General features: G+C 39.3%; 3 protein-coding genes across 3 annotated transcripts in view; 2 read left to right on the forward strand and 1 right to left on the reverse strand.

The window, feature by feature from the left end:
* Positions 1–5475: 5475 nt before the first annotated feature.
* On the reverse strand, positions 5476–6979 carry LOC134654765 (centrosomal protein of 97 kDa-like). Its single transcript, XM_063510236.1, has 4 exons — positions 6623–6979; positions 6397–6554; positions 5811–5955; positions 5476–5543 (listed from the first exon to the last, which is right to left on the reverse strand). The coding sequence occupies exons 1-4, from the start codon at positions 6624–6626 to the stop codon at positions 5476–5478; spliced, it is 375 nt and encodes a 124-aa protein (XP_063366306.1). The 5' UTR covers positions 6627–6979.
* An 81-nt stretch (positions 6980–7060) lies between these two features.
* On the forward strand, positions 7061–21566 carry LOC134654458 (GPI mannosyltransferase 3). Its single transcript, XM_063509900.1, has 10 exons — positions 7061–7192; positions 7550–7830; positions 8066–8291; positions 9266–9413; positions 10005–10133; positions 11141–11293; positions 14924–15025; positions 17213–17392; positions 18208–18439; positions 21486–21566. Exons 2-10 carry the CDS (start codon positions 7558–7560, stop codon positions 21564–21566), a joined length of 1524 nt encoding a protein of 507 aa, XP_063365970.1. The 5' UTR covers positions 7061–7192; positions 7550–7557.
* A 4630-nt stretch (positions 21567–26196) lies between these two features.
* The window catches only part of LOC134654456 (hemicentin-1-like), a 63250-nt gene continuing 62175 nt past the window's right edge, over positions 26197–27271 (forward strand). Inside the window, exon 1 of the mRNA XM_063509899.1 lies at positions 26197–26423. Coding sequence (XP_063365969.1) covers positions 26198–26423 — 226 coding nt within the window. The 5' untranslated portion in view covers position 26197. The remainder of the gene's footprint in view (positions 26424–27271) is intronic.

Genomic DNA, 27271 nt, shown 5'->3' on the forward strand with positions numbered 1-27271 from the left:
AGTTGCTGATATCTTAATAATACTATCAATTTCGATGTTTATTTAATTTATCGTGTAAATACGTAACAATCAATCACAATCACAGAACACTTTTTTTTTTTTTTTTTTTTTTTTTTTTAATGGCGTTTATTACAGTAGCCAGTGTCATGTCGATATGTATATAAATCGAAAATTTAGGAATTATAATGAGATAATTAATAATAGTTGCTGATTTCAAAAATGGTATATATCAAAGTTTCAATTTATTAAGTTCACAGAAAGAAGCTAGAGCTAAAAATATAAATTTGTCTTTGGATTTAATCAATTGTATAATAGAAGTAGGTAAGGAAACTTTAAGGTGAAAAAGATCCGCATAAAGATAATCATGATTATATAAAGGGCATGCAAGAAAAATGTGATTTAAGTCACCTTCCTCCTGCCCACATTCGCACAGCGAGGAGTCTCGACTATGGATTTTTTTCAGATGGACAGGAGAACAGCAATGGCCCAGTCTCATTCGAATAATTATGGAACAGAACTGTTTTGGGATAAAAATCCTTGAGAACCAAGGTTTTCTTGGTACATCAGGTTGTACAAGGTAATAAGATTTGGTTCGGGATCGATTAGCGGCAGTCCACTTGGCCGACCAGGCTTGGAAAAGCCAACTAGAGGCCAGAGGGACTAAATCATAACAGTAGTTCCTGAAAGGCGTTTTGTCACCGCAAACCACGGCTTCCTTAGCTACCCGATCAGCTCGTTCATTCCCTGAGACCCCTGAGTGGCCCGGAACCCAGATCAAGGCAACCTCAAACCCCCTTTTTTTACAAATTAGAAGATTCTCCTTAATTTGGAGGATAATTGGGTTGTGGAATTTGGACGAAAACGGGTTAGATAGTAGTGCTTGTAGACAACTACGGGAATCTGAAAAGATGATAGCTTTCTTAAGTTTGAAAAGAATAATAAACTTCACACTCTCCAAAATGCCAATACATTCTCCAGTATATACAGACGTTTCAGGAGGGCATTTAATTTTTTGTACTATGTTATATTGAGAGTGGAAAACTCCTACTCCCACACAGCCAGTTGGTGATAATTTAGATGCATCACAGAATATAGTGTTCCAGTCATGCCATTCGCGCGTAAGGATCTGGCGGAGGTACTCATCTGCATGAGGATCATTATGACAAATGTCGAAGTTTAGAATAACGCGGGGCTGGTAAATGATAATCGCGTAGTTAAATTCATACAAAGGTAGTCGGCGGGTATGGTAAACTGGATCTTTGAGAGTTTGAAACTTTCTTAGGCTATTCACAAGACAGGGTAGGTCAAGACGATTAGGGGCAGACACTGCTTTAAGGTCATATAAACGGTGAATGATAGGATGATACGAGAATTGTAGCAATCGGAAAAAATAACTATCCGCTAAGAATTGACGGCGCAAAGCGAGGGGAGGCTCAACACACTCTACCTGCATAGCCTTGATTGGGCTAGACCTCATTGCACCCAAAATAATTCTTAGGGCTTTCGATTGGATTAGATCAAGTTTTTTCAATCCAGCTTTATTCCCTGGTACCAAGAGATGGGAGCCATAATCTAATATGCTTCGAACAGTAGCATTATAAATTAGTTTCAGGGAAGTAGGATGAGAACCCCACCAAACTCCCGCTAGGCATCTGAGAGTGTTAAGTCCACGTTCACATTTTTTAACTAAATATTCAAAGTGTAGGTCCCCGGTTAGTTTAGAATCTAAATTAATTCCTAAAAATTTGTAGGAGGGACGGAAGGGAATATTAGAATCGTTGATCGAAACATTCAAATTAGGCAGGGCTCTTTTACGAGAAAAAACGACTGCACAGCATTTAGAAGGAGACAGGGACAGACCATTAATAGAGAGCCAGTTATTTAAAGACTGAAGTGACATGTTGATAGACTCACTGGCAGAAACTAGGTTTTTATTTGAAGAGTAAATTAAAAGATCATCTGCATATTGGAGTACTTGGCAGTCAGAAATAGACCGCTCCAGGTCATGAGTGTAAAAATTGTACAGTAGGGGGCTCAGGACAGATCCCTGTGGTAATCCGCGCCAAACCAGTCTAGAAGGGTTGATGTGAGGGTCTTTGCCCCGGAATGTAACTTGCCTTTCGGAAAGTAGGTTACCCACAAGACAGGACAGTCTCGCAGGTATTCTCAAATTACGGAGCTTTTCTCGGAGAATGGAAAGTTGAACATTGTCGTAGGCAGCCTCGACGTCCAAGAATACCGCAAGAACCGAAGCTTGTTTTGAAAAAGCTAGTCTTATATCCGTTGTGAAAATAGCCAAGCTATCAATTGTACTTTTACCTTTTCTAAAGCCATATTGAGATTTTCCTAACAATTCGTGGTTTTCAAGAAACCATTCCAATCTGTTCTTGATAAGATGCTCTAAAATCTTAGTTAGAACGGACGATAAGGCTATAGGTCGGTATGATTGTGGGTCATTTGGGTCCTTACCTGGTTTAAGAATGGGCATTATCAGTTGAGATTTCCAGGACCGAGGGGGCCGGCCCGAAAGCAAAATAGAGTTAATTAGGCCAAGGAAGTAATTAAGGAATCGGTCACCAGCTTTAGCAATAAACGAATAGGGAATACCATCATGTCCTGGGGCAGAGTCTTTTACCGCTCCCAACACATTCCTGAGCTCCACAAGTGAGAACAACTGATCTAGGGGGTCAGATGAATGGTTATTCAGCAAACCTATAGTGGAGTCAAGAACCCCAGGAACATATGGAGGAGCTATTTTGGTTAGAAAAGATTCAGCCCATTGTAAAGAATTTGGGTAAGGGCATTTACAAGGGTTATATGATCTTCTAAATTTTCTGATATTATTCCAAACAATTGTATCCGGGGTAGAGGGACTTAAAGAGGAACAGAATGATTTCCACCCTTCAGACTTCTTATTCTTAAGCAAGATTTTGGTATCCGACATGGTTTTTTTCAGTGAATCAAAATTCTCATTTGACATATTTACAGCATACTCCCGCTCTGCTCTTTTTCTAGCCCTGATAGCCTTAGAGCAGTCACTGTCCCACCACGGGGGAGAAGCCAGTTTGCCAACAACTGTGTTTTTAAGGGGAAAGACCTTATCCGCAGACGACTTAATGGCTGCAATTAAGGCGTCGGAACAAAGCTCTATAGAGTGTGGAGTGATGGGAGGAAGATGTAACGTCTCATACTCTAGACGTTTTTTGTAACTATCCCAGTCGGCGTTGTTGATATTATATATTAGAAGGGGATAGGTTATTGAGGGTCTTTTAGAGGAACCAAAAGGAAGACACAGTAAAATAGGGAAATGATCGCTTCCATAAGTGCTGTCCAGGACTTCCCAGGAAATTCGAGATGCAAGAGAAGGAGAGCAAAGGGATAAGTCAACTGCACTAGCTGATTGATTAGGCAGAGAGCGTCGGGTGGGTGAACCCGAGTTTAGTAGGCATAAGTTGCATTTGTCCAATATATCTAGTAGAAACTGTTCTCCTAGAGCGTCATCTTTTTTCTCACAACCCCATAAAGCATGGTGGATATTAAAATCCCCAAGAACAATAATAGGATGGGGGAGGGGTTCTATTAACTTCCTAAGAGACTTTAGGATGTTAGAAGAAGGATCAGGAATATAAAGGGATAAAAATGTAATGCCTTCCACACGAGCACAAGCTGCGTGGAAATTAGGACTATTATTAGGCAGTGAAATAGGTAAGTAGGAAATATGGTCTCTAATGAAAAGGGCACTTCCAGCACAGCCATCAGCCCGGCAATCCATTAGAGAACAGTAACTGGGGATTTTGAAATTGGAGTTTTGCTTTAGCCATATTTCTGATATGGCCAAGATAGCTGGATTGTATTTATTGATAAGGTAAAGTAACTCTTGTTTTTTATTGTTGATACTGCGACTGTTCCACTGAAGTATTACTTGATCCATTATGCTTTAACAGAGATGAAATAAAAGGCGCTACGTGGGAAATCAAAGAAGGGTTAGCCAAAGGGCTGGCGGGAGAAAAAATTTTTACGAAGGAAGAAATCAACTTTATAATTTCTGAAACTATGAATTGTTCCTTAGGGGGTGGTTGATTAGGGAAGACCGGTCTGGATTCGACAACCGGGGCCCTTGTCAAAGCATCATGAGCTCTTTTATCATACCCTTTTTCGAGGTGAGGAGGCGTGCGGGGTTGACGGAAAATAGTTTTTCTATAAGACTGCGGTTGGGGAGAAGAAGAGCAAGAGGCCGCAACATTGGCGTAAGATTTGTGAGAGACTTTAGCATGACGATTTGAGGCTTCAATGTAGGAGATATTCTCCTCCCCCATGGTTTTTTTAATGTTTGCTTGTCTAACAAATTCCGGGCAAGATTTGCTGTTGGCTGTGTGACCTGCCCCCAACCCCTGAGGGCAGATACAACAGAATGGTTGAGGTTCACCATCGCCGTTACAATTGTCCCCCTGATGAGCACCTCCGCAGCGGAAGCATCTAGGGAGAGACCTACATTTATCTTTCGAATGACCATACCGGCAGCATTTGTAGCATTGGATAGTAGGGAGTTGATATTGTTCGACCACTAGAGAGTTCAGACATAAAAATACCCTCTTAGGGAGAGTTTGGCCGTCAAAAGTGACAATAACAGTTTCGGATGGAAGCCACGAGTAAGTGCCGTCTTGTTTGGTTTTTTTAAAATTGAGGCGTCTAATTTTAATGGGGACGGGGCCTCCCGAGTTTAAGGGGACCTTAAGATTTTCGAGCACCTCCTCAGGGGACCAGTCAGCAGGAATTCCTCGCACCAGTCCCAGTCTTGAGACATTAAAAGATGGCACAAAAGCCTTGTAGTGACTGTGTGTTAAAGTGGAAGATTCTAGGAAGTGATTGGCATCTTCAGCGGAGTGGAAGCAGATTGATACCCGATTTCGCCCAATTCTTTTAACCGACCCCTCAACAATATTGGGAAATTCCCTTTTTCGCGTTTGCAGGAAACGCCCAAAGGTCACTGGGTGTAGAGTAGTTCCCGAATCTAAAGCCGCTTCTATTTTTTGAACGTATATCAAAAAAGGACCTTGATCATTGGTTGTGTATTTAGTGCGTCCAATTGGGGTAAGAGGGGAGGAAGGGGACTGAGAGGGAGTTTTATTTTCTTGCGAGTCTATTAAATGAGCCGGCGGAGTAAACACTGAAGACTGCGCCATCGATAGTTGTCCTGGCGGGATTTGACTCTCCTCTGAGCTGCAGTGGGGCTGATTAAAATCCATACTCGAAACATCCGACCATCTATCAGGGGGGCTGCCGGACCTGGAGCGGGCCCCTTTATCTTTATTTGACATTTTGTCGTTACGATCCCTTTCATGAAGCTCCTTACGCTTCTCCCTTTCGCGCCTATGAATTCGTTCCAAAACGGGAGTAGAAGACTCAGACAGATGTGAATTCTCGAAATTCTCATGATGAGCTAAGCTAAAAGATAAAGAACGATTGGGTTCTCCATCACTCGGACGGTTTAAAGTAACGTCCTCGTTCATGAGGTGTTACTATGGTTGCCATGGGCAACCACCCTACAAGATAAAAAAGAAAATTATATCGCTTTTTATGCACTAACTAATACGTCTTACCACAAGAATTGGAATAGCAACATATAATTAGTTAAATTTAGCACTTATTTCACCAGCTGGGTATAAAGATAACGCCAGAGATTTAAAATATTTTAAAATTCAAATCAACCGCGATCGACACTCAACTGACAACCCACGGCATCCACAGAACACTTCATTGTTGACAAAATTTAAAATTTCAAAAAAAAATATAGTAGAGAGGATACTTACCAGCCAATTTCAGCACTTTAAGGTATATCAGATCCTTGAGCCCCTCAATCTGCAGGATGCCGTTGTTGTTGAGGGCCAGAATGCGGATGTTGGTGAGGCGCGACACACTGTGCATCCGCAGCAGGAAGTTGTTGCATATTGACAACTGGAATTTTAAGTATATCGATTAAACTAACTGCGTCCAAAGCTCCCGTGGTTAAGCCAGTTGTTTCCAAAATTAAGCTATAAAAATCACTTAAATGTGAATAGGTACAGAATGTGACGGGAAGTTATTTTCAAATTGAAATTGAAAACCATAAAAAAATTGGTATACAAGTATAGACATCCTTAAGCCTTTGCAAAAAGTTCAGGACGTAACTATTAAAATTTATTAAATTAAACTTGTTGCCTTTTAGCAAATCAAACAATTTTGCCAAGACAATTGAAAGCATTTTATTTTATTAGTAAGATTCATGCAATCAGATTCTTCACGAAGATTACTGAATAAATTAACTGTGATTAAAGCCATTGTAGGATTTGTATGAATTAGCATGTGGAATGTATGCTGATATCTCTGCTGTTTTCTCTTAGTACGCGAGTGACTTACGTTTTCGACACGACTGTACGTGTCCAGGTTGTCCAGCCGTTGCAGCTCGTTCTGGTCCAGGATCAAGTTTATTATAGTTTTCCCATCATCGGATGGCGCTTTCTCTATTTTCTTCAACCCACGCCTCGACAGGTCCAATGTTTCGCTATTAGACTCCTCTGCAAACATCATAACGGTTACAGAACTATCCAAGCGAAACCATATACATTATCAATAACAAACATACCCATCGTATTGTACTTTATAGCATCTTTTATTTATTTAGAAATTTGATGCAGTTTTTCACAAAAATCAACATTCGTAAATTCACGTTCTGAATATTAATTACAATTATTGGTTAACTGTCAACGCCCAGATATTTACAGTAAATAATTTTTGGTAACAATAAATAAATACGCTTCGAATAAAGTTGCTGATATCTTAATAATACTATCAATTTCGATGTTTATTTAATTTATCGTGTAAATACGTAACAATCAATCACAATCACAGAACACTTCATTGTTGACAAAATTTTGGAGGATAGTTTCGGAACCCATTGTTAATTTGACGTTAACGTTGTTCGAATCAAATTTTTATCGGTTTTTTCCTTAAATAATTATAATTATTGCTTGAATTAATTATTCTGAATAAGAAAGATTTCCCTTTTGAAAAATATTGATTTGTTTCAATTAGTCTAACACAATAATTGAAGTGGAAATCACAGAGAGAAAATATATGAAAACCGGAAGGGGCAGAAAAAACCGGTAAGCTTTATTTAACAACACTACTACGCGGCGGCGGGCTTGTTATTGAGGTTAGTGAAATTTTTACGATATTTTGTTTTTCTATGGAAATGTCAACAAATAACAAACGTTTTTTGGTCTGAATATGACTTATAAATAATATTCAATCATTAGACACCAAGAAATTATCATCATTCATTCATTTTCAGCGATAATCGTAGGGACGCGTTAGTTGACACTTTTTTCTATAAAGTTTGTTTCGCTTGATAAACTCGACAACTTTAAGGTTTCCAATTAGATTGTGGCTCTAGTTTTCCCAAATCTAATTGTAACTTAAGTCACGCTGATATAAACTGGAATTATATTAAGAATCGAGCACATTACAGCTGTCTATTTATAGCATATCACATGTAACCTCTATCTTTTAGGCGGGAGAATGGCTCTGCCCTTCAGTGCTAAGGGTCTGAGGCCCTCGCAGGTGGTCTGCGCTATAGTTTTCGTGAGGATCCTGTCCGTATTCCTGGTACAAACCTGGTATGTGCCGGACGAGTATTGGCAGACCCTGGAAGTGGCCCATAAACAGGCATTTGGGTATGGAGCACTGACATGGGAGTGGCAGAAGGGGATAAGGAGCTACCTGTATCCTAGTGTTGTGGCAGTGTTGTATACTATTTTAAAGTTTACTGGACTGGACTATCCCGAGGCTGTGGTAAGTGTTTGTTTGTTACTGATAAGACATTATTATGATTAGATTAGCAAATTGAACGCTCACCATGTATTTGTATTGTTTATTAAAAAAAAAACAATTCATAAAATAGAGAAATAATGAAAAAACATTTATTGGAAAAAACCACATAAATTTAAAAGACATCATTTATGGTGTTTTGTGATAAATACATGCCAGTATGTGTATAAATTGGATTGTAATATATTTCTATTTCCAGGTCCTTCTACCCCGCATCCTCCAAGCATTACTAAGCTCCGCAGCAGACTACAGCTTCTACAAATGGACCGGTGGCCGCAAATGGTCGCTATTCCTGATCCTAACCTCCTGGTTCTGGTTCTACACGTCCGGCCGCACCCTGCTACAAACTGTGGAGACTGCACTGGTTGCTATAGCCTTGTCTAAGTTTCCCTTTAAAGATGGAAGATTGGGTTATTACGAGAAAGGTATATGCATGCTTTTATCTTTTATTTAATTCTATGACTTTCTGATTGCCTCTGATAGCCACTATGCCTTTAACCTGTCATTTACCAAGCTGTAAAAAAACACCCCTCTATCTACCCAGGCCGGAGATACTCCAGCCAGTATCAAAGCAAACTCAAAACCTTGACAGGTATATATTGGAACATTTGTATTGCTACACACAGAAACAACAGAAAGTGCTAATTAGTTGGCGTTGAGATTCATAAATTTGCAATGCAAATAAGGTTTGTCGACTTTGTTGTACAAAGCAGGGTCAGGGCCCTCAGGGCTATATCTGTTATGGGTTTAGAACACTAACAACTGAATGAATGGGTTTGCATCCTGTAGGTGTCGAGAAATTCTTGATTCTTACAATAAACAAATTCTATTCTATTCTATTCTTGTTTAAATTCACATCACACCTCTTACTGTGGTTTACAGCATGAACTGGAATGACATACAGACTTAAGTCATAAGTGCTGTTTAGCACTATATACTTTCTAACGCCCAGTTAGTGCATGCCCCGATGAACGCGTTGCTGGTCGCTTGCCACTGAGCGAGCTACGCGCTACGATCGTAGCTGATAACATTGGAAGACCCGTATGTAGTGAAAAGTGCCTACAAACAGAAAACCCACCTAGCGGGTCGCTGGCAGAGAATTTGTTAACTCTCCATTGGTCAAAATTATGTCTTCGCAATAAGGCTTACGAATTCACTAGACTTATATCGACCGGGATATGGACCGTGATTACCTTTTGTATTGTTTTCGAGCTCCCAATATTTCGGCGCAGTTACATGCATCTTGTTCACGGGTAACTGAAGAACGAACGATGCAAGTCCGCAACGGATCGATATAAGTCTAGTGAAACTAACAGTGAATCATTCAAAACTGTTAAGCTTAGGGGTCAGGAAACGATGTTTGCGATGGTGCAAAGTTATAACAGTTACAATATTTCAGAAAACAACTCGTGGCTCTGGTTGGCCTGCGTCAGCGTGTTCCTTCGGCCGACCTCCGCGGCGCTGTGGGCCGTGCTGGGCGCCTACAATCTGCTCACCACCAACCAGGGGCGTCTGCGACTATTAACGCGCACATACATACCTATTGCGTAAGGAAGGCTTTATATTTAGCCAACTTAGGAACAAATCAAATTATTTTATGAAATATTAGAATAGAATAGAAAAACGTTTATTGCAAAAACCATCTACATACAAATTTTAATTTACACACATATAAATTTAAGAAAGAAGATCTTATACACTAAACAGTTAAAACGTTAAAACTATTAGTAGCTTAAACTAACATGCAATAATAATCGTAGTATTGATGTTGCTATAGAGGCTACAAATGGACACCACTCAGCATATGCTCTAAAAGAATTACATTACAGTTTATACTCTTATGTTTAACTAGCGACCCGCCCGGCTTCGCACGGGTTAACAAATTATACATAGACCTTCCTCTTGAATCACTCTATCTATTAAAAAACCGCATCAAAATCCGTTGCGTAGTTTTAAAGATCTAAGCATACATAGGGTGGGACAGCGGGAAGCGACAACTTTTACACGATTAAGTCCCGTTTTAGTACCTAATTAATCATTATTTTTGAGTTCTTTTCGTCATAGAACTAGTTTTTAGTCAAAGATTTAGGTTTTGATACGTATATATACTTGCCTCACGATCAACGTTTTAATTGCAGCCTCGCTACCGCCGGACCTCTAGTCGCCCTGGACTCGTACCTCCACGGCGGTTTGATTGTGACCCCCTGGGAGTTCTTCCGCTTCAACATACTACATGACATCGCTTCTTTCTACGGGCAGAACCCTTGGTAAGTCTTAATGTAATTTTTTTTTCTCTTTTTATCTGCAATCGGCTGTTTTAGCCATAATCAGATGTTATGTCTTTTTTGAGGGTTTTGAGAGGTATTCCATTAAATACTCTCTCTTGACTTTGATAGAATTTATCTTCTAGTAAATCTTCTTCTCTTAATGTAAATAAATAAATATATTCATGTTATTTTGTTTGTATTAATCATACATTGGTGTTTGTGTTACCATTAGCAAAGCCTAACGGCTTTAACCTAACGGTTAGGTTAGGTTACCTATGTATAATGTAGGTATGCAAGATAAAATGTCAAACATAAAGACATTAGTACAATGCTATGTCTGTGTTTCTCGTGTTTTTATTTCTATGTGGAATAAAATATATACATACGAGGGGCGGCTGAAAAATTAAAGAGAGTATTAAAGTAAATGTTAATTATTAATCGTTAATAATCGTTAGTAATGGCGGCAATATTTAAACTGCCAGAGGCGGGGGAAAAAGTAGCATAGTTTTTTTTTTAATTTGTCTTTTTTTTCTAGCTTAGGCCGCGAATATTTCAGCCTCCCCTCGTACATACATAAGTACTACAATTAAATATGTGACGGTCGGCACTTACGCTGTTATTAATGACTAATCTAATACCTTTAAACAAGCAATTCTTGTTTATTTATTTATTTATATATATATATGGGGATCTCGGAAACGGCTCTAACGATTTCGATGAAATTTGGTATATAGGGGTTTTCGGGGGCGAAAAATCGATCTAGCTAGGTCTTATCTCTGGGAAAACGCGCATTTCCGAGTTATTATATGTTTTCCGAGCGAAGCTCGGTCACCCAGATATTGATTGATAATGAATACTAATACTAAGTCGAACTTCCCCCGCCTCCCTGAGTCTTAAAAACTCGGGGAGATTTGGGTTCTTACTACTTTAGGGCTTCAACTTGAAGTCTCGAGTCTCTAACTTCTATTAACTTGAATCACGACACTAACTTCATATATTTCTTTCAGGCACTGGTACCTCTCCCAAGGCCTCCCAGCGATTCTCGGCATCAACCTGATTCCCGTATTACTGGCAATATATTCCATCCTGCGTTACCCTAGAGAGAACAAAACTGGCCTACTGCTCTTAGCTGTGGTTGCACTACATGTAGGGTTATACAGGTGAGAATGTACTCTAATTCTATAGACATAAAGTGGAAAATGTGTATCAACTTGATATCAGTTCTACTGGTATTATTCATCCTCCGTTACCCTAGAGAGAACAAAACTGGCCTACTGCTCTTAGCCGCGGTCGCACTACATGTAGGGTTATACAGGTGAGAATGTACTCTAATTCTATAGACATAAAGTGGAAAATGTGTATCAACTTGATATCAGTTCTACTGGTATTATTCATCCTCCGTTACCCTAGAGAGAACAAAACTGGCCTACTGCTCTTAGCCGCGGTCGCACTACATGTAGGGTTATACAGGTGAGAATGTACTCTAATTCTATAGGCATAAAGTGTAAAATGTGTATCAACCTGATATCAGTTCTACTGGTATTATTCATCCTCCGTTACCCTAGAGAGAACAAAACTGGCCTACTGCTCTTAGCCGTGGTTGCACTACATGTAGCATTGTACAGGTGAGAATGTACTCTATATCTATAGACATAAAGTGGAAAATGTGTATCAACCTGATATCAGTTCTACTGGTATTATTCATCCTCCGTTACCCTAGAGAGAACAAAACTGGCCTACTGTTCTTAGCCGCGGTCGCACTACATGTAGGGTTATACAGGTGAGAATGTACTCTAATTCTATAGGCATAAAGTGTAAAATGTGTATCAACCTGATATCAGTTCTACTGGTATTATTCATCCTCCGTTACCCTAGAGAGAACAAAACTGGCCTACTGTTCTTAGCCGCGGTCGCACTACATGTAGGGTTATACAGGTGAGAATGTACTCTAATTCTATAGGCATAAAGTGTAGAATGTGTATCAACCTGATATCAGTTCTACTGGTATTATTCATCCTCCGTTACCCTAGAGAGAACAAAACTGGCCTACTGCTGTTAGCCGCGGTCGCACTACATGTAGGGTTATACAGGTGAGAATGCACTCTAATTCTATAGACATAAAGTGTAGAATGTGTATCAACCTGATATCAGTTCTACTGGTATTATTCATCCTCCGTTACCCTAGAGAGAACAAAACTGGCCTACTGCTCTTAGCCGCGGTCGCACTACATGTAGTGTTATACAGGTGAGAATGTACTCTAATTCTATAGACATAAAGTGTAAAATGTGTATCAACCTGATATCAGTTCTACTGGTATTATTCATCCTCCGTTACCCTAGAGAGAACAAAACTGGCCTACTGCTGTTAGCCGCGGTCGCAGTACATGTAGGGTTATACAGGTAAGAATGTACTCTAATTCTATAGACATAAAGTGTAAAATGTGTATCAACCTGATATCAGTTCTACTGGTATTATTCATCCTCCGTTACCCTAGAGAGAACAAAACTGGCCTACTGCTGTTAGCCGCGGTCGCACTACATGTAGGGTTATACAGGTAAGAATGTACTCTAATTCTATAGACATAAAGTGTAAAATGTGTATCAACCTGATATCAGTTCTACTGGTATTATTCATCCTCCGTTACCCTAGAGAGAACAAAACTGGCCTACTGCTGTTAGCCGCGGTCGCACTACATGTAGGGTTATACAGGTAAGAATGTACTCTAATTCTATAGACATAAAGTGTAAAATGTGTATCAACCTGATATCAGTTCTACTGGTATTATTCATCCTCCGTTACCCTAGAGAGAACAAAACTGGCCTACTGCTCTTAGCCGCGGTCGCACTACATGTAGGGTTATACAGGTGAGAATGTACTCTAATTCTATAGGCATAAAGTGTAAAATGTGTATCAACCTGATATCAGTTCTACTGGTATTATCCATCCTCTGTTACCCTAGAGAGAACAAAACTGGCCTACTGCTCTTAGCCGCGGTCGCACTACATGTAGGGTTATACAGGTAAAAATGTACTCTAATTTTATAGGCATAAAGTGTAAAATGATTTAGAAATGCAGTCCTTGGCATCAACTCGACCTAATTCCCGTGCTACTGGCAGTAGACTCCATCCTTCGTCACCCTAGAGAACAAAATCGGCCAAGTGCGAGTCGAACTCGCGCACGTAGGGTTCCGTACCATTACGCAAAAAACGGCAAAAAATCACGTTTATTGTATGGGGATGTAAAGGGGCTCCACTTAAATACTTGTTTAATTCTGTTTTTGGTATTTATTGTTATATCGGCAACAGAAATACATCATGTGTGAAAATTTCAACTGTCTAGCTATCACGGTTCATGAGTTACAGCCTGGTGACAGACAGAGCAGAAGGACAGTGGAGTCTTAGCTTAGTAATAGGGTCCCGCTTTTACCCTTTGGGTACGGAACCCTAAAAACGGGTCTGCTTCTCTTGACCGCCGAAAATATGTTAGTTTGGACGATTTCAGAACTAGATAAATTAACTACTTAAAGCTAAAGTTCAAGTTTTTTGCGAAAACATGCCTCACTAAATAAATTCAAGTTTTATTTCTAACCCGAATAAAAACAAAAAACAGGAAAAGGATAAATTAATTAATGGTCAGCAGTCGTTATCACGCTTAACAACAACTTATTATTGTAGTTAATAATGCTTTTAAGGAAACTGTTCATAACATAATACAATCTAATTAATTAACCCCTACTCCCTACCGCGCCAGTGGCTTTATCAAACCGCTATTTAAAACTCAATCTTCAGTTGTTACTTTATTCTGCGACTATGTGGACACCGTCATCGCCGATCGGACACGGACAGGCGATACGGCTACCTTGTTCTGTACCTCGTCATGGTCTTGGGAGGGGGAGACCTGTGTTAACCACCAATGTAGGCACCGTTAACACCACCGCCATCGCCGCAGCAAGCCCGTGGCGCATAGCTCGTGGTGGTACAGTCAGCAGCAATAGTTGCTAAGCGGGCGAGGGGTTCAAAATGATCTTGACGCGACTTTATTGTTAAGAGAATAAGAGCGCGTCAAGGTAATTTTGAACACCTCGCCCGCTTAGCAACTGCTGCTGACTGTACTATCACGCTACGCGATTGTTACGCCATTTAGGGTCCTGGCTAAAGTGGTTGTTCCATACTTAAGCTAGCAATTTAGCTAGGTCCCTAAATAACGTAACAATCACGGAGCGTGACTGTACCTACAGTACTATGATATCTTTCCCTATAAGTGGGGAAGGAGTTAATAAGTAGTATGTATAAGGACAGATAACATAATAAGCGATGAATAGCTTTTATTGCGATTCTTCAGCTGTCGCTTGTGTGGAATTCGTAAGTCTATTTATTTGATTTGCACTTGATACTTTAAACGCGACCGGGATTTAATTTATCGTGACTCCCTTGTACATCCTACAGTTAGTTTTTTTAGGGTTCCGTACACAAAGGGCAAAAAACGGAACCCTATTACTAAGACTTCGCTGTCCGTCCGTCCGTCCGTCTGTCACCAGGCTGTATCTCATGAACCGCGATAGCTAGACAGTTGAAATTTTCACAAATGATGTATCTCTTTTGCCGTTATAACAACAAATACTAAAAATAAAATAAATATTTAAGGGGGGCTCCCATACAACAAGCACGATTTTTTTGCTCTATTTTTTGTTGATGGTGCGGGACCCTCCGTGCGCGAGTCCGACTCGCACTTGGCCGGTTTTTTTTTGCATTAGCAAAGTGGAATAACACTTGAATGTTTATCGTTTCAGTTTGATCGCCCACAAGGAGTTCAGGTTCGTTTTGCCGCTGCTGCCGATTCTGATGTACTTGGCCCAAGACGTCATCGTGCCATGGAGTAGGAAAGCTAGGAAGTAAGTCTTGTTCTCATTATAATAATGAATTAACCCTTTGACCGCCGTTGGCATGTATACAAGACAACGATAGAACGATACACTGGCGCCGCTGTCTTGTATACAAGACAAAAATTCAACCGCTCGGTAAATGTGGAAAAAATATCAACTATATATTTTTTTACACTCATGCTAATGTTTTAGGTCCTTGTTTAAAAAAAATTGCATTTAAAGCAGCTATAGAAATCCATTCTTTTATAATAAGGCTCTCAAAAAATTGCTCCAGATTTCAACGTTTTTCTTGTTCCTCGTCGCCGCTGTCTTGCATACAAGACAGCTAGGGATGGGAATGTTAACTCGATATGAGAATATTCAAAATAAATATCAAATCGCAAATCTGGTTTTATTTAAGCATTTGAACACTTGTTAAATGCCAATTGGTGGTAACTAGTAACTAGAATACGTAAAACGAGACGAGAGAGACAGGCATTAACTATAGCTGAAGTTCAGGGAGCTTCTTCAGCTGTTGATAGTAGAGTCAAACAAGTAAATCTGTCCTTGTGGTTTATTTGCAGAACAAAAGATTCATTTTAAGATGATAGTGTAGTGAAGAGTGATACCCTGCAGTGACCGCTTCGCACAAGAATGGTACAGGCGGACGCTAGGACTAGTCAGTGTCGCCTAACTATGAGAATGTTATACAGTGTGTAAATCCAATACGGGCGAATATTTAAACGGTGGTTAGCATAGGACCTAAAAAGTATACTGAGATAGATTTTACTTAGAAATGCATTGAAAATTATAACCATACAAAATAATTCGGCCCGCAATGTAATACACCACACACGTTACGGGATACGAGCTTTTTAAAGTAACTGTCAACGCTTGTTGGCAGTTACTATGAAAAGCTCGTATCTCGTAATGTCATTATCATCTTGTTTCTTAATGTTTACAGTACATTGCTGCTCGGTACATGTGGAAAAAATTAATCACGGGGTCATAATTAAGTGTAACTTAAAAAAACAATTAATGATAAGACGGGTAAATTCTATATCTGGTTTAATTTATTGCCCTTATTTGACTTACACACTGTATATGTATTTGAAATTGACGAAAAATTGTCATGGTAGGGAGGATGTAATACGGGAACTGAGAAGCTCATCTAAGGAACATGTCGAATATGAAACATGCATTCCCGAACATTTCCGATCCCCACCCTTTTCCAATATTATTGTTCTTCACTTATTGACAATTCAATTAACCCACGTGTAATTTTCCCCAATGCAGTTCCGGTACTTACATTTATATTATCGACACACGATGCGCGGCTCTAACGTTACGCTTATAAAGTTTACGTACCGACAAGCGCTTACGCCGTTGACCTAGAGACTATTATTACTTAATCCGCATGGAAACAGTCCTTGTCAGTCTGCACTGCGGACAGTCCATGCGCGCCGTTGTCTTGTATAAAAGACTTCTTGTACAGCCTAGTGCGGTGATATTACGTCATGAATCGATATTGTTTAGTGGTTGTTTATAATGATAAAGACCTTTATTTTTAACATTGTCGTGTGTAAAAAATATGTAAATTTTTGGCATTTTCGAAATAAATTAAAGTTGGATAAGAACTAAGCCAAATTGAGAAGATTTTTACCATAAATTGTAAATATCGATATCACTATTTGCAATCCCTAAACTTTTTATTAGTTGTTTACTTAAAATTTGTTCTGGCGTGTGAGTGAGCGTCTTTGCGGACTAGGTCCGGCGGCCAAAAGGTTAACAACTGACTGAGCTTACTGTGGGACTGTGTGACTAGGTTGATGTGTGTAAAATTGACTATAATATTTATTTTCATTTCTCATGCTCCGAAAGAGGGTCATTGTTGTTCCAAAAGGTGTGCAGAAAATAACACGTTTCTGCACTATTTTACGTTCCAAGTACGATTTTATTAATTTTTTCACAATATGCAATTGAAAATGGGGTTTAAATGGATTAGTCATACAATTTCCATTCTGATATTTAACTCCCCATTCCAAAAATAACGATACTTTAGCCTGAATTGTTAATAGAAAGTACCCTCAAGATTTACTATAAAAGTTTACACATAGTCATGTTTAAAAAAACCTCGGCAGGAATGAGTGCCTTTCATCCCTTGGTTAACAATCTACTATTTACGTTTGTTCTTAAGAATCATTTTCCGTTATTCAGATGGCAACTGTATCTCGTTGCCTTAGCGATCCTCGTCGGCAACGCCGTGCCAGCTTTATACTTCGGCGTCGTGCACCAGAGCGGCACGCTCAAGGTCATGCCGCTGCTGAGAGAAGCCCTGCCTAACAACCGGTCTTCCGTGTTGTTCATGATGCCTTGCCACTCCACGCCTCTATACAGGTAAAACTAGTAAAACTACACTCCATATGAACATAGAGATATACAGGGTGTTTCCTGTAACAGGAGCAATAAATTAAACTGTAGGCTGTACTCCTCAAACTGACCAACATTTGTTCAGCAACTTTTGAAAATAACTCATGTGTTGATTTTTATTACACTTTAAAGTTTATTCTAAGACGCAATGTATTGCAAATTTTGTTATGTTTGAAGCGTGACAAGCAACGTCAAACACACTGATATATGCGTAAATTGAAGGCAATATTTATTTTGTATGAAAAAGAGGAAGCCTAAAGGATTCATGATTTTTAAAAGTTGCTGAACTAATGTTGGTCAGTTTGAGGAGTACAGCGTTTAGTTTAATTTATTGTTCCTGTTACAGGAAGCACCCTGTATATGTAAAGAAAGAGTGGTAACGCTGGTAACTCCATGCATCAGTTTTCTTACCAAAATGCGAGTTATTTCGTAGTCGACACCTAAAGTCAAGTAGTGGAACTATCAGTACCGCTACTTGTCACCAGATGTCACAAGTATCGCTACTGACGAAAAATGTACTACTAAAACAATTTTCAACCAATATAAGCAGAAGGAGTTGAAAATAAAGATATCTTTTATCTTTATTTTACCTTTGAAACAAGCTCTATATCTAAGGCGGCCTTTACACCTGTAAGTTTTACTTACGTAAGTAGGGACAAAGCTATTTGTTAGAATGAGATAACGATATTCATCTCTCATTCTGTGGTATAGCTTTGTCCCTACTTACGTAAGTAAAACTTACAGGTGTAAAGACGGCCTAATAAGAACGTTTTTTTTTTCAGTCACCTCCACGTAAACATCACAACCCGCTACCTGAACTGCGACCCGCCCATCGGCAAAACCGGCGACACCTACGAGTCAGAAGCCTTCTTCCACAACCCGCAGGCCTGGTGGCGTAGAGAATACAACAGCAGGCAACCGCCTACTTTTGTAGTCCTTTTTGACGTGCTAAAGGGCAGAGTCGAGAGTTTGCTGGCTGGATATAGACAGATATATGAACTGCCCCATACACAGGTACGTTTTATGACATTTGAATCGAACTCGGCTTGAAAAACCCGGGCTAGGTGGCGTAGAGAATACAACAGCAGGCAACCGCCTACTTTTGTAGTCCTATTTGACGTGCTAAAGGGCAGAGTCGAGAGTTTGCTGGCTGGATATAGACAGATATATGAACTGCCCCATACACAGGTACGTTATGTTGTGACATTTGAATCGAACTCGGCTTGAAAAACCCGGGTTAGGTGGCGTAGAGAATACAACAGCAGGCAACCGCCTACTTTTGTAGTCCTATTTGACGTGCTGAAGGGCAGAGTCGAGAGTTTGCTGGCTGGATATAGACAGATATATGAACTGCCCCATACACAGGTACGTTTTATGACATTTGAATCGAACTCGGCTTGAAAAACCCGGGCTAGGTGGCGTAGAGAATACAACAGCAGGCAACCGCCTACTTTTGTAGTCCTATTTGACGTGCTGAAGGGCAGAGTCGAGAGTTTGCTGGCTGGATATAGACAGATATATGAACTGCCCCATACACAGGTACGTTTTATGACATTTGAATCGAACTCGGCTTGAAAAACCCGGGCTAGGTGGCGTAGAGAATACAACAGCAGGCAACCGCCTACTTTTGTAGTCCTATTTGACGTGCTAAAGGGCAGAGTCGAGAGTTTGCTGGCTGGATATAGACAGATATATGAACTGCCCCATACACAGGTACGTTATGTTATGACATTTGAATCGAACTCGTCTTGAAAAACCCAGGCTTGGTGGCGTAGAGAATACAACAGCAGGCAACCGCCTACTTTTGTAGTCCTATTTGACGTGCTGAAGAGCAGAGTCGAGAGTTTGCTGGCTGGATATAGACAGATATATGAACTGCCCCATACACAGGTACGTTTTATGACATTTGAATCGAACTCGGCTTGAAAAACCCGGGCTAGGTGGCGTAGAGAATACAACAGCAGGCAACCGCCTACTTTTGTAGTCCTATTTGACGTGCTAAAGGGCAGAGTCGAGAGTTTGCTGGCTGGATATAGACAGATATATGAACTGCCCCATACACAGGTACGTTATGTTATGACATTTGAATCGAACTCGTCTTGAAAAACCCAGGCTTGGTGGCGTAGAGAATACAACAGCAGGCAACCGCCTACTTTTGTAGTCCTATTTGACGTGCTGAAGAGCAGAGTCGAGAGTTTGCTGGCTGGATATAGACAGATATATGAACTGCCCCATACACAGGTACGTTATGTTGTGACATCTGAATCGAACTCGTCTTGAAAGACCCAGGCTTGGTGGCGTAGAGAATACAACAGCAGGCAACCGCCTACTTTTGTAGTCCTATTTGACGTGCTGAAGAGCAGAGTCGAGAGTTTGCTGGCTGGATATAGACAGATATATGAACTGCCCCATACACAGGTACGTTATGTTGTGACATTTGAATCGAACTCGGCTTGAAAAACCCGGGTTAGGTGGCGTAGAGAATACAACAGCAGGCAACCGCCTACTTTTGTAGTCCTATTTGACGTGCTGAAGGGCAGAGTCGAGAGTTTGCTGGCTGGATATAGACAGATATATGAACTGCCCCATACACAGGTACGTTTTATGACATTTGAATCGAACTCGGCTTGAAAAACCCGGGCTAGGTGGCGTAGAGAATACAACAGCAGGCAACCGCCTACTTTTGTAGTCCTATTTGACGTGCTAAAGGGCAGAGTCGAGAGTTTGCTGGCTGGATATAGACAGATATATGAACTGCCCCATACACAGGTACGTTATGTTGTGACATTTGAATCGAACTCGGCTTGAAAAACCCGGGCTAGGTGGCGTAGAGAATACAACAGCAGGCAACCGCCTACTTTTGTAGTCCTATTTGACGTGCTGAAGGGCAGAGTCGAGAGTTTGCTGGCTGGATATAGACAGATATATGAACTGCCCCATACACAGGTACGTTTTATGACATTTGAATCGAACTCGGCTTGAAAAACCCGGGCTAGGTGGCGTAGAGAATACAACAGCAGGCAACCGCCTACTTTTGTAGTCCTATTTGACGTGCTAAAGGGCAGAGTCGAGAGTTTGCTGGCTGGATATAGACAGATATATGAACTGCCCCATACACAGGTACGTTATGTTATGACATTTGAATCGAACTCGTCTTGAAAAACCCAGGCTTGGTGGCGTAGAGAATACAACAGCAGGCAACCGCCTACTTTTGTAGTCCTATTTGACGTGCTGAAGGGCAGAGTCGATAGTTTGCTGGCTGGATATAGACAGATATATGAACTGCCCCATACACAGCTACGTTATAGTATGACATTTGAATTGAACTTGTCTTGAAAAACGCAGGCTTTGTGGCGTAGAGAATACAACAGCAGGCAACCGCCTACTTTTGTTGTTCTATTTGACGTGCTAAAGGGCAGAGTCGAGAGTTTGCTGGCTGGATATAGACAGATATATGAACTGCCCCATACACAGGTACGTTATATGCTCCTTATAGCCATACAAATGCAAAAACCTAAATTTGCTACTGCAATTTGAACCTATAGTGCGGGGAATAGAGTTGATTTTAACTTGTTTGGATTTGTTAATAACGAAACAAAGGAAATGCAACTCTGTCCCAATTGAATATGTTTTAAATTTCATCGAACTGAAGAAGACTATAGGTAGGACCTTGGGCCTTAGGAGGATATTATTATGACATTTAAATCGAACTCGTCTTGATAAAGACTCGAGTCGAGTCTGACCTGTCGAAGTATTTTGAAACATAATATTCTACAGTCATAGTACCTTACGTTTGCTGTATTTATGGAAAGAGTGTGTTTATTTGCGTTTCATGCACAACTGCGTAAAAAAGGGAAAAAACATAATTATTCTCAATTATTTTTAACTCTCTAGATATGGATTCAAAAACTCATAAAACGTGTATGAAATAGAGATAGTGACAACGATACGAAAGACCGACAAACTAATCGTTATCCTTTTTAAAAGCGACGAAAATGTCAACGAATAAGAATTGCATGAATAATTATTGTCATTCTAATAGAATGTATCCTTTATTCAGTTCCCCGAAGGCGAGGTGAGCGCCAACGTGCTGGTGTATCAGAAGAACGACCGACCGAAGCCTAGTGACGACGCTGTCTAACGCCCGTTAGTACCTCCATCTTAACTATTACAATATAATTATCACAGACAAGACATCCTCTAGACTGAGCACGCAGCAAGCAGTAACGCTACCCCCTCTGCCACTCATACGGTAGATTTACTCCATCTTCGAGTCAATCCCGTGCCGTGATTGGTCCGTGTCTTTGAACGGACCAATCACGGCACGGGATTCGCTCACCTAGTCCCCCCGCACCCCCGTATTTTTGGCAGCATCGGTTTCATGAAATAATTGCTCTAAACTCAGTCTAGAGGATTCCTAGTCTATGATAATTATAGTCACCTGTGGAAATTGCCTTCTCAACACATTTTTATGAAAATATTTGGATTTGTATTACCGTATTATACCATATTACATTAGGCGAGATGTCCGATTGTCCATTTTTCTGTTTGCGGAAAGGTCGATTTAGACCAAACGAATGCTCATTCTACCCTTGCTCTACCAAATTTGTTTAGTGTAAACAGAGACAGAGCATTCTTTCGTTGCTCTTCTTTTTCTTGCGAAGATTCTAAGATTGAGAATGAATGCTCTATTCTGGTTCTAGCTCTTTGTTTGGTCTAAATCCACCTTAAGCCGTTCGCACGCATGTGTGTTAGGACTATTAGTTGTTTGAAAGAGGTAGTATATAAAAAAGTGATATGTCTTCAGTGACCGAGGCTGGATTTGAACCAGCGTCCAAAATTGAAGCGACTAACACCATCAGCCTTCTAATATATGGTATATATTAAAAGACATGAACTTTTCCACTCTTTATTTTTAAGCTTAATTACATATATTTTCAATCTATTATAGTAAAATTATAAATCACAATTATTTTTTCCGGTATTGTACTTATAATTGTAATATTTTATAACCATGTCTACGGTTACTGAATGAAATTCCTTTCGTAATACATTGGAAAAATTCTTGGCAATTCGTTGTTTCCACAGGCTATTCTTTATCACAGGTTCTATGAACGTTGCATTTCAACCCAGTGCCAAGAGTGAGGTATATTATTATCTAGATTAATTATTATTAAGATGGACTGCGTGGGAGTTTTGCCCCATCCATTTTGCTTTAGAAAAATTCTAGAATCAACGGGGATGTGTACTTGAAATGTGAAGATATTGCTAGATAAATAACCTAAAAAGGATAGTAAGAATTTTGGAAATTGAACCTTATTAGGGAAAATTTAAAGTAGTGTTTAGAGGCTGCTTGACTAATGACATGTAGACCAAATTAAAATTTACAAAAAAAAATAGTCGCTCTTAATCTGTTAACCTTAAAGGTGATTTTATATTTTATTTTGTTTATATTCGTGTTCTGCTGTGACGATCAAAATTGTCGGCCAGTATGTATCCTATAATTTTTTTATATGAAATTTTTTCACATCAAATATATTCATCTCCCTTTACACACACGTTTTTGTGTTCATAAGAGAGAGATAACCAGTAGACACCTAACGTGCGTACGTATATTATATATTTAGCTATATCGACATAACTTTCCTGTACCGTCCCCTACTATCGTCTCGAAAATGAACTACGTACGAACGTACGTATTATACGTTCTAGTACGACGGTCGTACTACGTTCTACATAGTCTAAAATTGTTTGTATGTATCGTATATGTGTTTGTGTAGTGTTTTCTTTCATATTCTGTTCCCCATGACGAGAGAATTGCGAAACGCAAGTACAAATTATGTCTTAATTTACATATTTTACTCACTTGCCAAAGCTAGGAACGTTTTATATAACGACTAACATATCTTGTATGATGTATTGCGTTTCGTTCTTATGACCAAGGCTCGGAACCGGTTTTTTCTTCATACAAAAAATACCGGTATTATTTCGTTCTTTTTCGTTCTTTGGCTTATTATTTCATTTTTAATGGGACAATCTAATAATACGTAGTTGTTACCTAAATACATGAATCAGTCCTACGTAAATAGCATAAAATAATTAAAAATATTGGCCTATTTTGGATTTTACAAAAAACCGGTTCCGAGCCCTGCTTATGACGATGTGTTGTCTTAGGGCCCGTACACACTTGCAACTTTGATTTTAGTATGCAGCCGTGCGTGGTACGCACTTAACCGCCAACGTCCAGTTTGGAAAGGTGGCCCGCCGCCGCGGTTGCAATAGCAAGTGTATATGTGGCCTTATAGAGACCATATGATTAGTCTTTGATTCACTTTATGTAATCATGTAACCGTTTAGTTATAATTATAACGCCAATTCAGACATCCAACATAAAATGTAATCGTAAAAAAATCGAATCATAATTATTTAATTTGTGCGAGAACGAAATGCAATTAAGATTCGACCACCGAATAATAACAATAAAAAAATAGACATTATTTTCATATTTAATATAAAATTTATTTGGACATTTTTAATTCGCTTAATATGGCTTTATTTGCAATGGAATTTGGATTATTTTTTTCTTATTTAGATATAGATTTGACTATTTGCCTTGCTCAAATTATAAAGACAAATATAAGTATTTTAAGATCTCTTTTTTTAAGCTTGGACAGAAGTTTTCATAGAATTACCCTCAGACCCCTCAGTTAGATAAATATTTTTGAATGTAATCCCTTAAAATCTATAGAAAATGCTTGTAACCTACATACGACTCTCGGCTTGTCCAGCGTTTATAAAAAGGTCTTATAACACCTTCCATAATTTTGTACTTATTTACTTTTTTGTTAGAATATATTTTTTAATTATATTCTACGAACATTTCTGTCCAAGTAATGTTGTCTTGTAATAGTAAGGTGCATACAAACTGGAGCATTTAATGCACATTTCAACTTAATTTGCGACTTTTTATTATTATACTTAATTATATTAACGGTATATAGGCGCCTTAGTGAGTCATATAATATTTGCAGAATTCAAAGTAATGGATACTAAGATTTTTCGGCTAATGTGCTATAACTATAATGTTTAACCCCTTGAGTCCCACGAACGCGATATACATAGAAATGCTTCAATCTGTTCGCACCTTTAGAGTATACAGTTTCAATAAATGCACTCGCCACCTAAGAACTGACATAGAGAAAAAAATACATGGATTGCTCACTCAGTTTTGCTACCAAAACCAGTCTAAGTGTAAGGCCTGAGTGGACGCTCGAGTTGTGCGTGCAGCGGGGCGGGGCGTGCGGCGTGCATGTTAAACAAATGCAAGCGTATAGGAGCGGCCTTAGTGCACGCTGCTCACATCACGCGTGAGCCCACAGCCACGCTGCACGCCCCGCCGAACGCTCCGCTTCGAGCGTCCACTCAGGCCTTACACTTATATTGTTGGGCATAAGACTTTCCGGTCGGTGCTACATCTATTGTCAAGTAGCAGTCTAGCAGTACTGATAATTCCGCTACTCGATGCTAGATGTAGACACTGAAGATAATAGTCTTTTTGGTAGCAAACCTGATGTATGGAGTGAGCACTCTTGTCTTACTATATTTCTCTATGGAACTTATGACATCTAAAACATGTTAGGTGTAATGGCAGTAGCATGTAGGTATTATTTATTAAGAACAATATCGAGCAATATTTGTAGGTATTTAGTTTTTGTTATCTCCTAGTGTAAGGTACCAATTGTCTTCTATAGATATGTGAAGTGTGAATTTTTTAATAAAGATTTTATTTTTAATAAGTTCTATTGAGGCTAGTTTTATTAACATTCGGTCTACATATATTGTCTTATATATTTAGGTTGTAATTTGTCTTTCCTGTTCCTAAAATCGGTAAAACAAATGTCCACAATTTTGATGCAACAAAAGTAAGTCGGCGGCAGTTGGGCCAAGCAATCGGAATTAAGGATGACTCACGCTAGACCGCTCCAGGGCTTCCGGCACTTCGTTTTATATGGAAAGTACCACGTGATCACCGATCAGCCGTCATAGAAAATGACATGTCGGACGCCTCGGCGCGGTCCGGTCTAGCGTGAGTCATCCTTAAATCCACCCCCCCTGGAAACCTCGAAATCGATTACCATGCTGAATGGGTCAAAATATTTATGGTTGTTAAATTGGCTCGTCTTAAAATGAAATCCAAAACTGTTTTTAATTATATAATTTTGTCTTAGTGAAAACGTCAAGGCCGATGTGACCTGGAAAATATATCTTTCGGGTTCAGGAAAGACTATTTTTGTTTTTTTTCTTCCATGTGTATTATGAGCGTTGAGTAATGAAAACAAACAATGGAGCTAAATACCCAAACGCACGGATAATTTTGAGTAAGTGCTAACAGGCCTAACAGCAATACTCCTAACCATAGATGGACAGTATGTCTTTGCAATAAGGTTTACGATGGTTAGCTTTCCTGAAATAATGATTTCGTCCAACCTCAATTGATTAACAGGTCAGGGGGCACATGAGATTAATAATTCGTATGCCAAATTAGAGCATACTTCGCCAAATTACGAAAAGTTGAAAAAGTTAAAATAACAGAAAAGTTTAACTATAGGTCATAGGGCATTTTTCATTATGTGAGTGTCAACTATTTGAGGATATTGTTATCACATTGAAGTAACATTTAAATTAATGTTGCGCGCGTGAGATATGAGATAAACTATATTCATATCAGTCAACCACTAACCGAATGACCGTAACGTCGTGTGTTATATCACTATGTACAAAATAGTGCAAATTTCGCTACTATTATCAAACATAGCACTATCCCTTACACTTAGTGTTAAAGACGAGAAGAGCAGTCTGGTGTTTGTGTTCGATACGACAGGATCGATGTACAACGATTTGAAACAGCTACGGGAAGGTGCGGAGATGATTTTGGACACGGCTTTGGAGGAGAGCAGCATTATTGCTGATTTTGTGTTTGTGCCTTTTCATGATCCTGGTGAGTTATTTTCTATTCCAAAATTAAGATATTTGTTTTCAAAAATAACAGTCAGCCTGCAATATGTTAACTACTCTTCGACGGCCGCAAAAATATGTGACACGCTCTTATGGCTCTAGTTCGTGTCAGTGCTGTCTTCGTTGTGTAACATATTATTGCAGGTGACTGTACTAACTCAGTGCTACTGAGATTATATAAAAATATTTTAATTCACAACCTTTCAGTGCGGTAGGTAATAAGTATTTTTTGTTAGTATACCTATATATGTAACTTTTATATTTCGCTAATAATTGATTCGAAGTGAAAACCACAATGTTCATGATAATAATAAATAACCACTGATACTGTAAGCAACCCATCCGTCCGGAAGCATACAATTAATAACATTACGACCATGATCCAATTCGGCCCCAATAAATCATAACATAACGATAAGACCAGGGAAATAGCATTGAAACTGGGGAAGTCCCTGATTTTATTATGTACCTATTTATTTACTAATAAAACGCGGAAGCATTAAAAAAATAAGTTGTACTTAATATTATAAGGGCAATTTATTATTTTATTATATTGTACCACCCTATATATTGTAATATAAGATCACCCTATAATTTTCCCCCGGTGTACGTCATAATATTTGAGTCAGAGGTAGGATCTCTGATCTTCGCGAAAACAAAATCGAAATTTCGGTATCTGGATCTCTATTACTCTTGCAAATTCGAGCGATAGAGAGACAAATAGACGGAAGAAGAGGTTCTCCGAAGGCCCTCACTTTTTACCGTCTGGTCGTGACTATTCTGGGAACTTAATACATTAATTTTCACACTAAAACAATATATTCTCAATAG

Source organism: Cydia amplana, chromosome 15, assembly GCF_948474715.1.
Source record: "Cydia amplana chromosome 15, ilCydAmpl1.1, whole genome shotgun sequence".
Lineage (NCBI taxonomy): Eukaryota > Metazoa > Arthropoda > Insecta > Lepidoptera > Tortricidae > Cydia > Cydia amplana.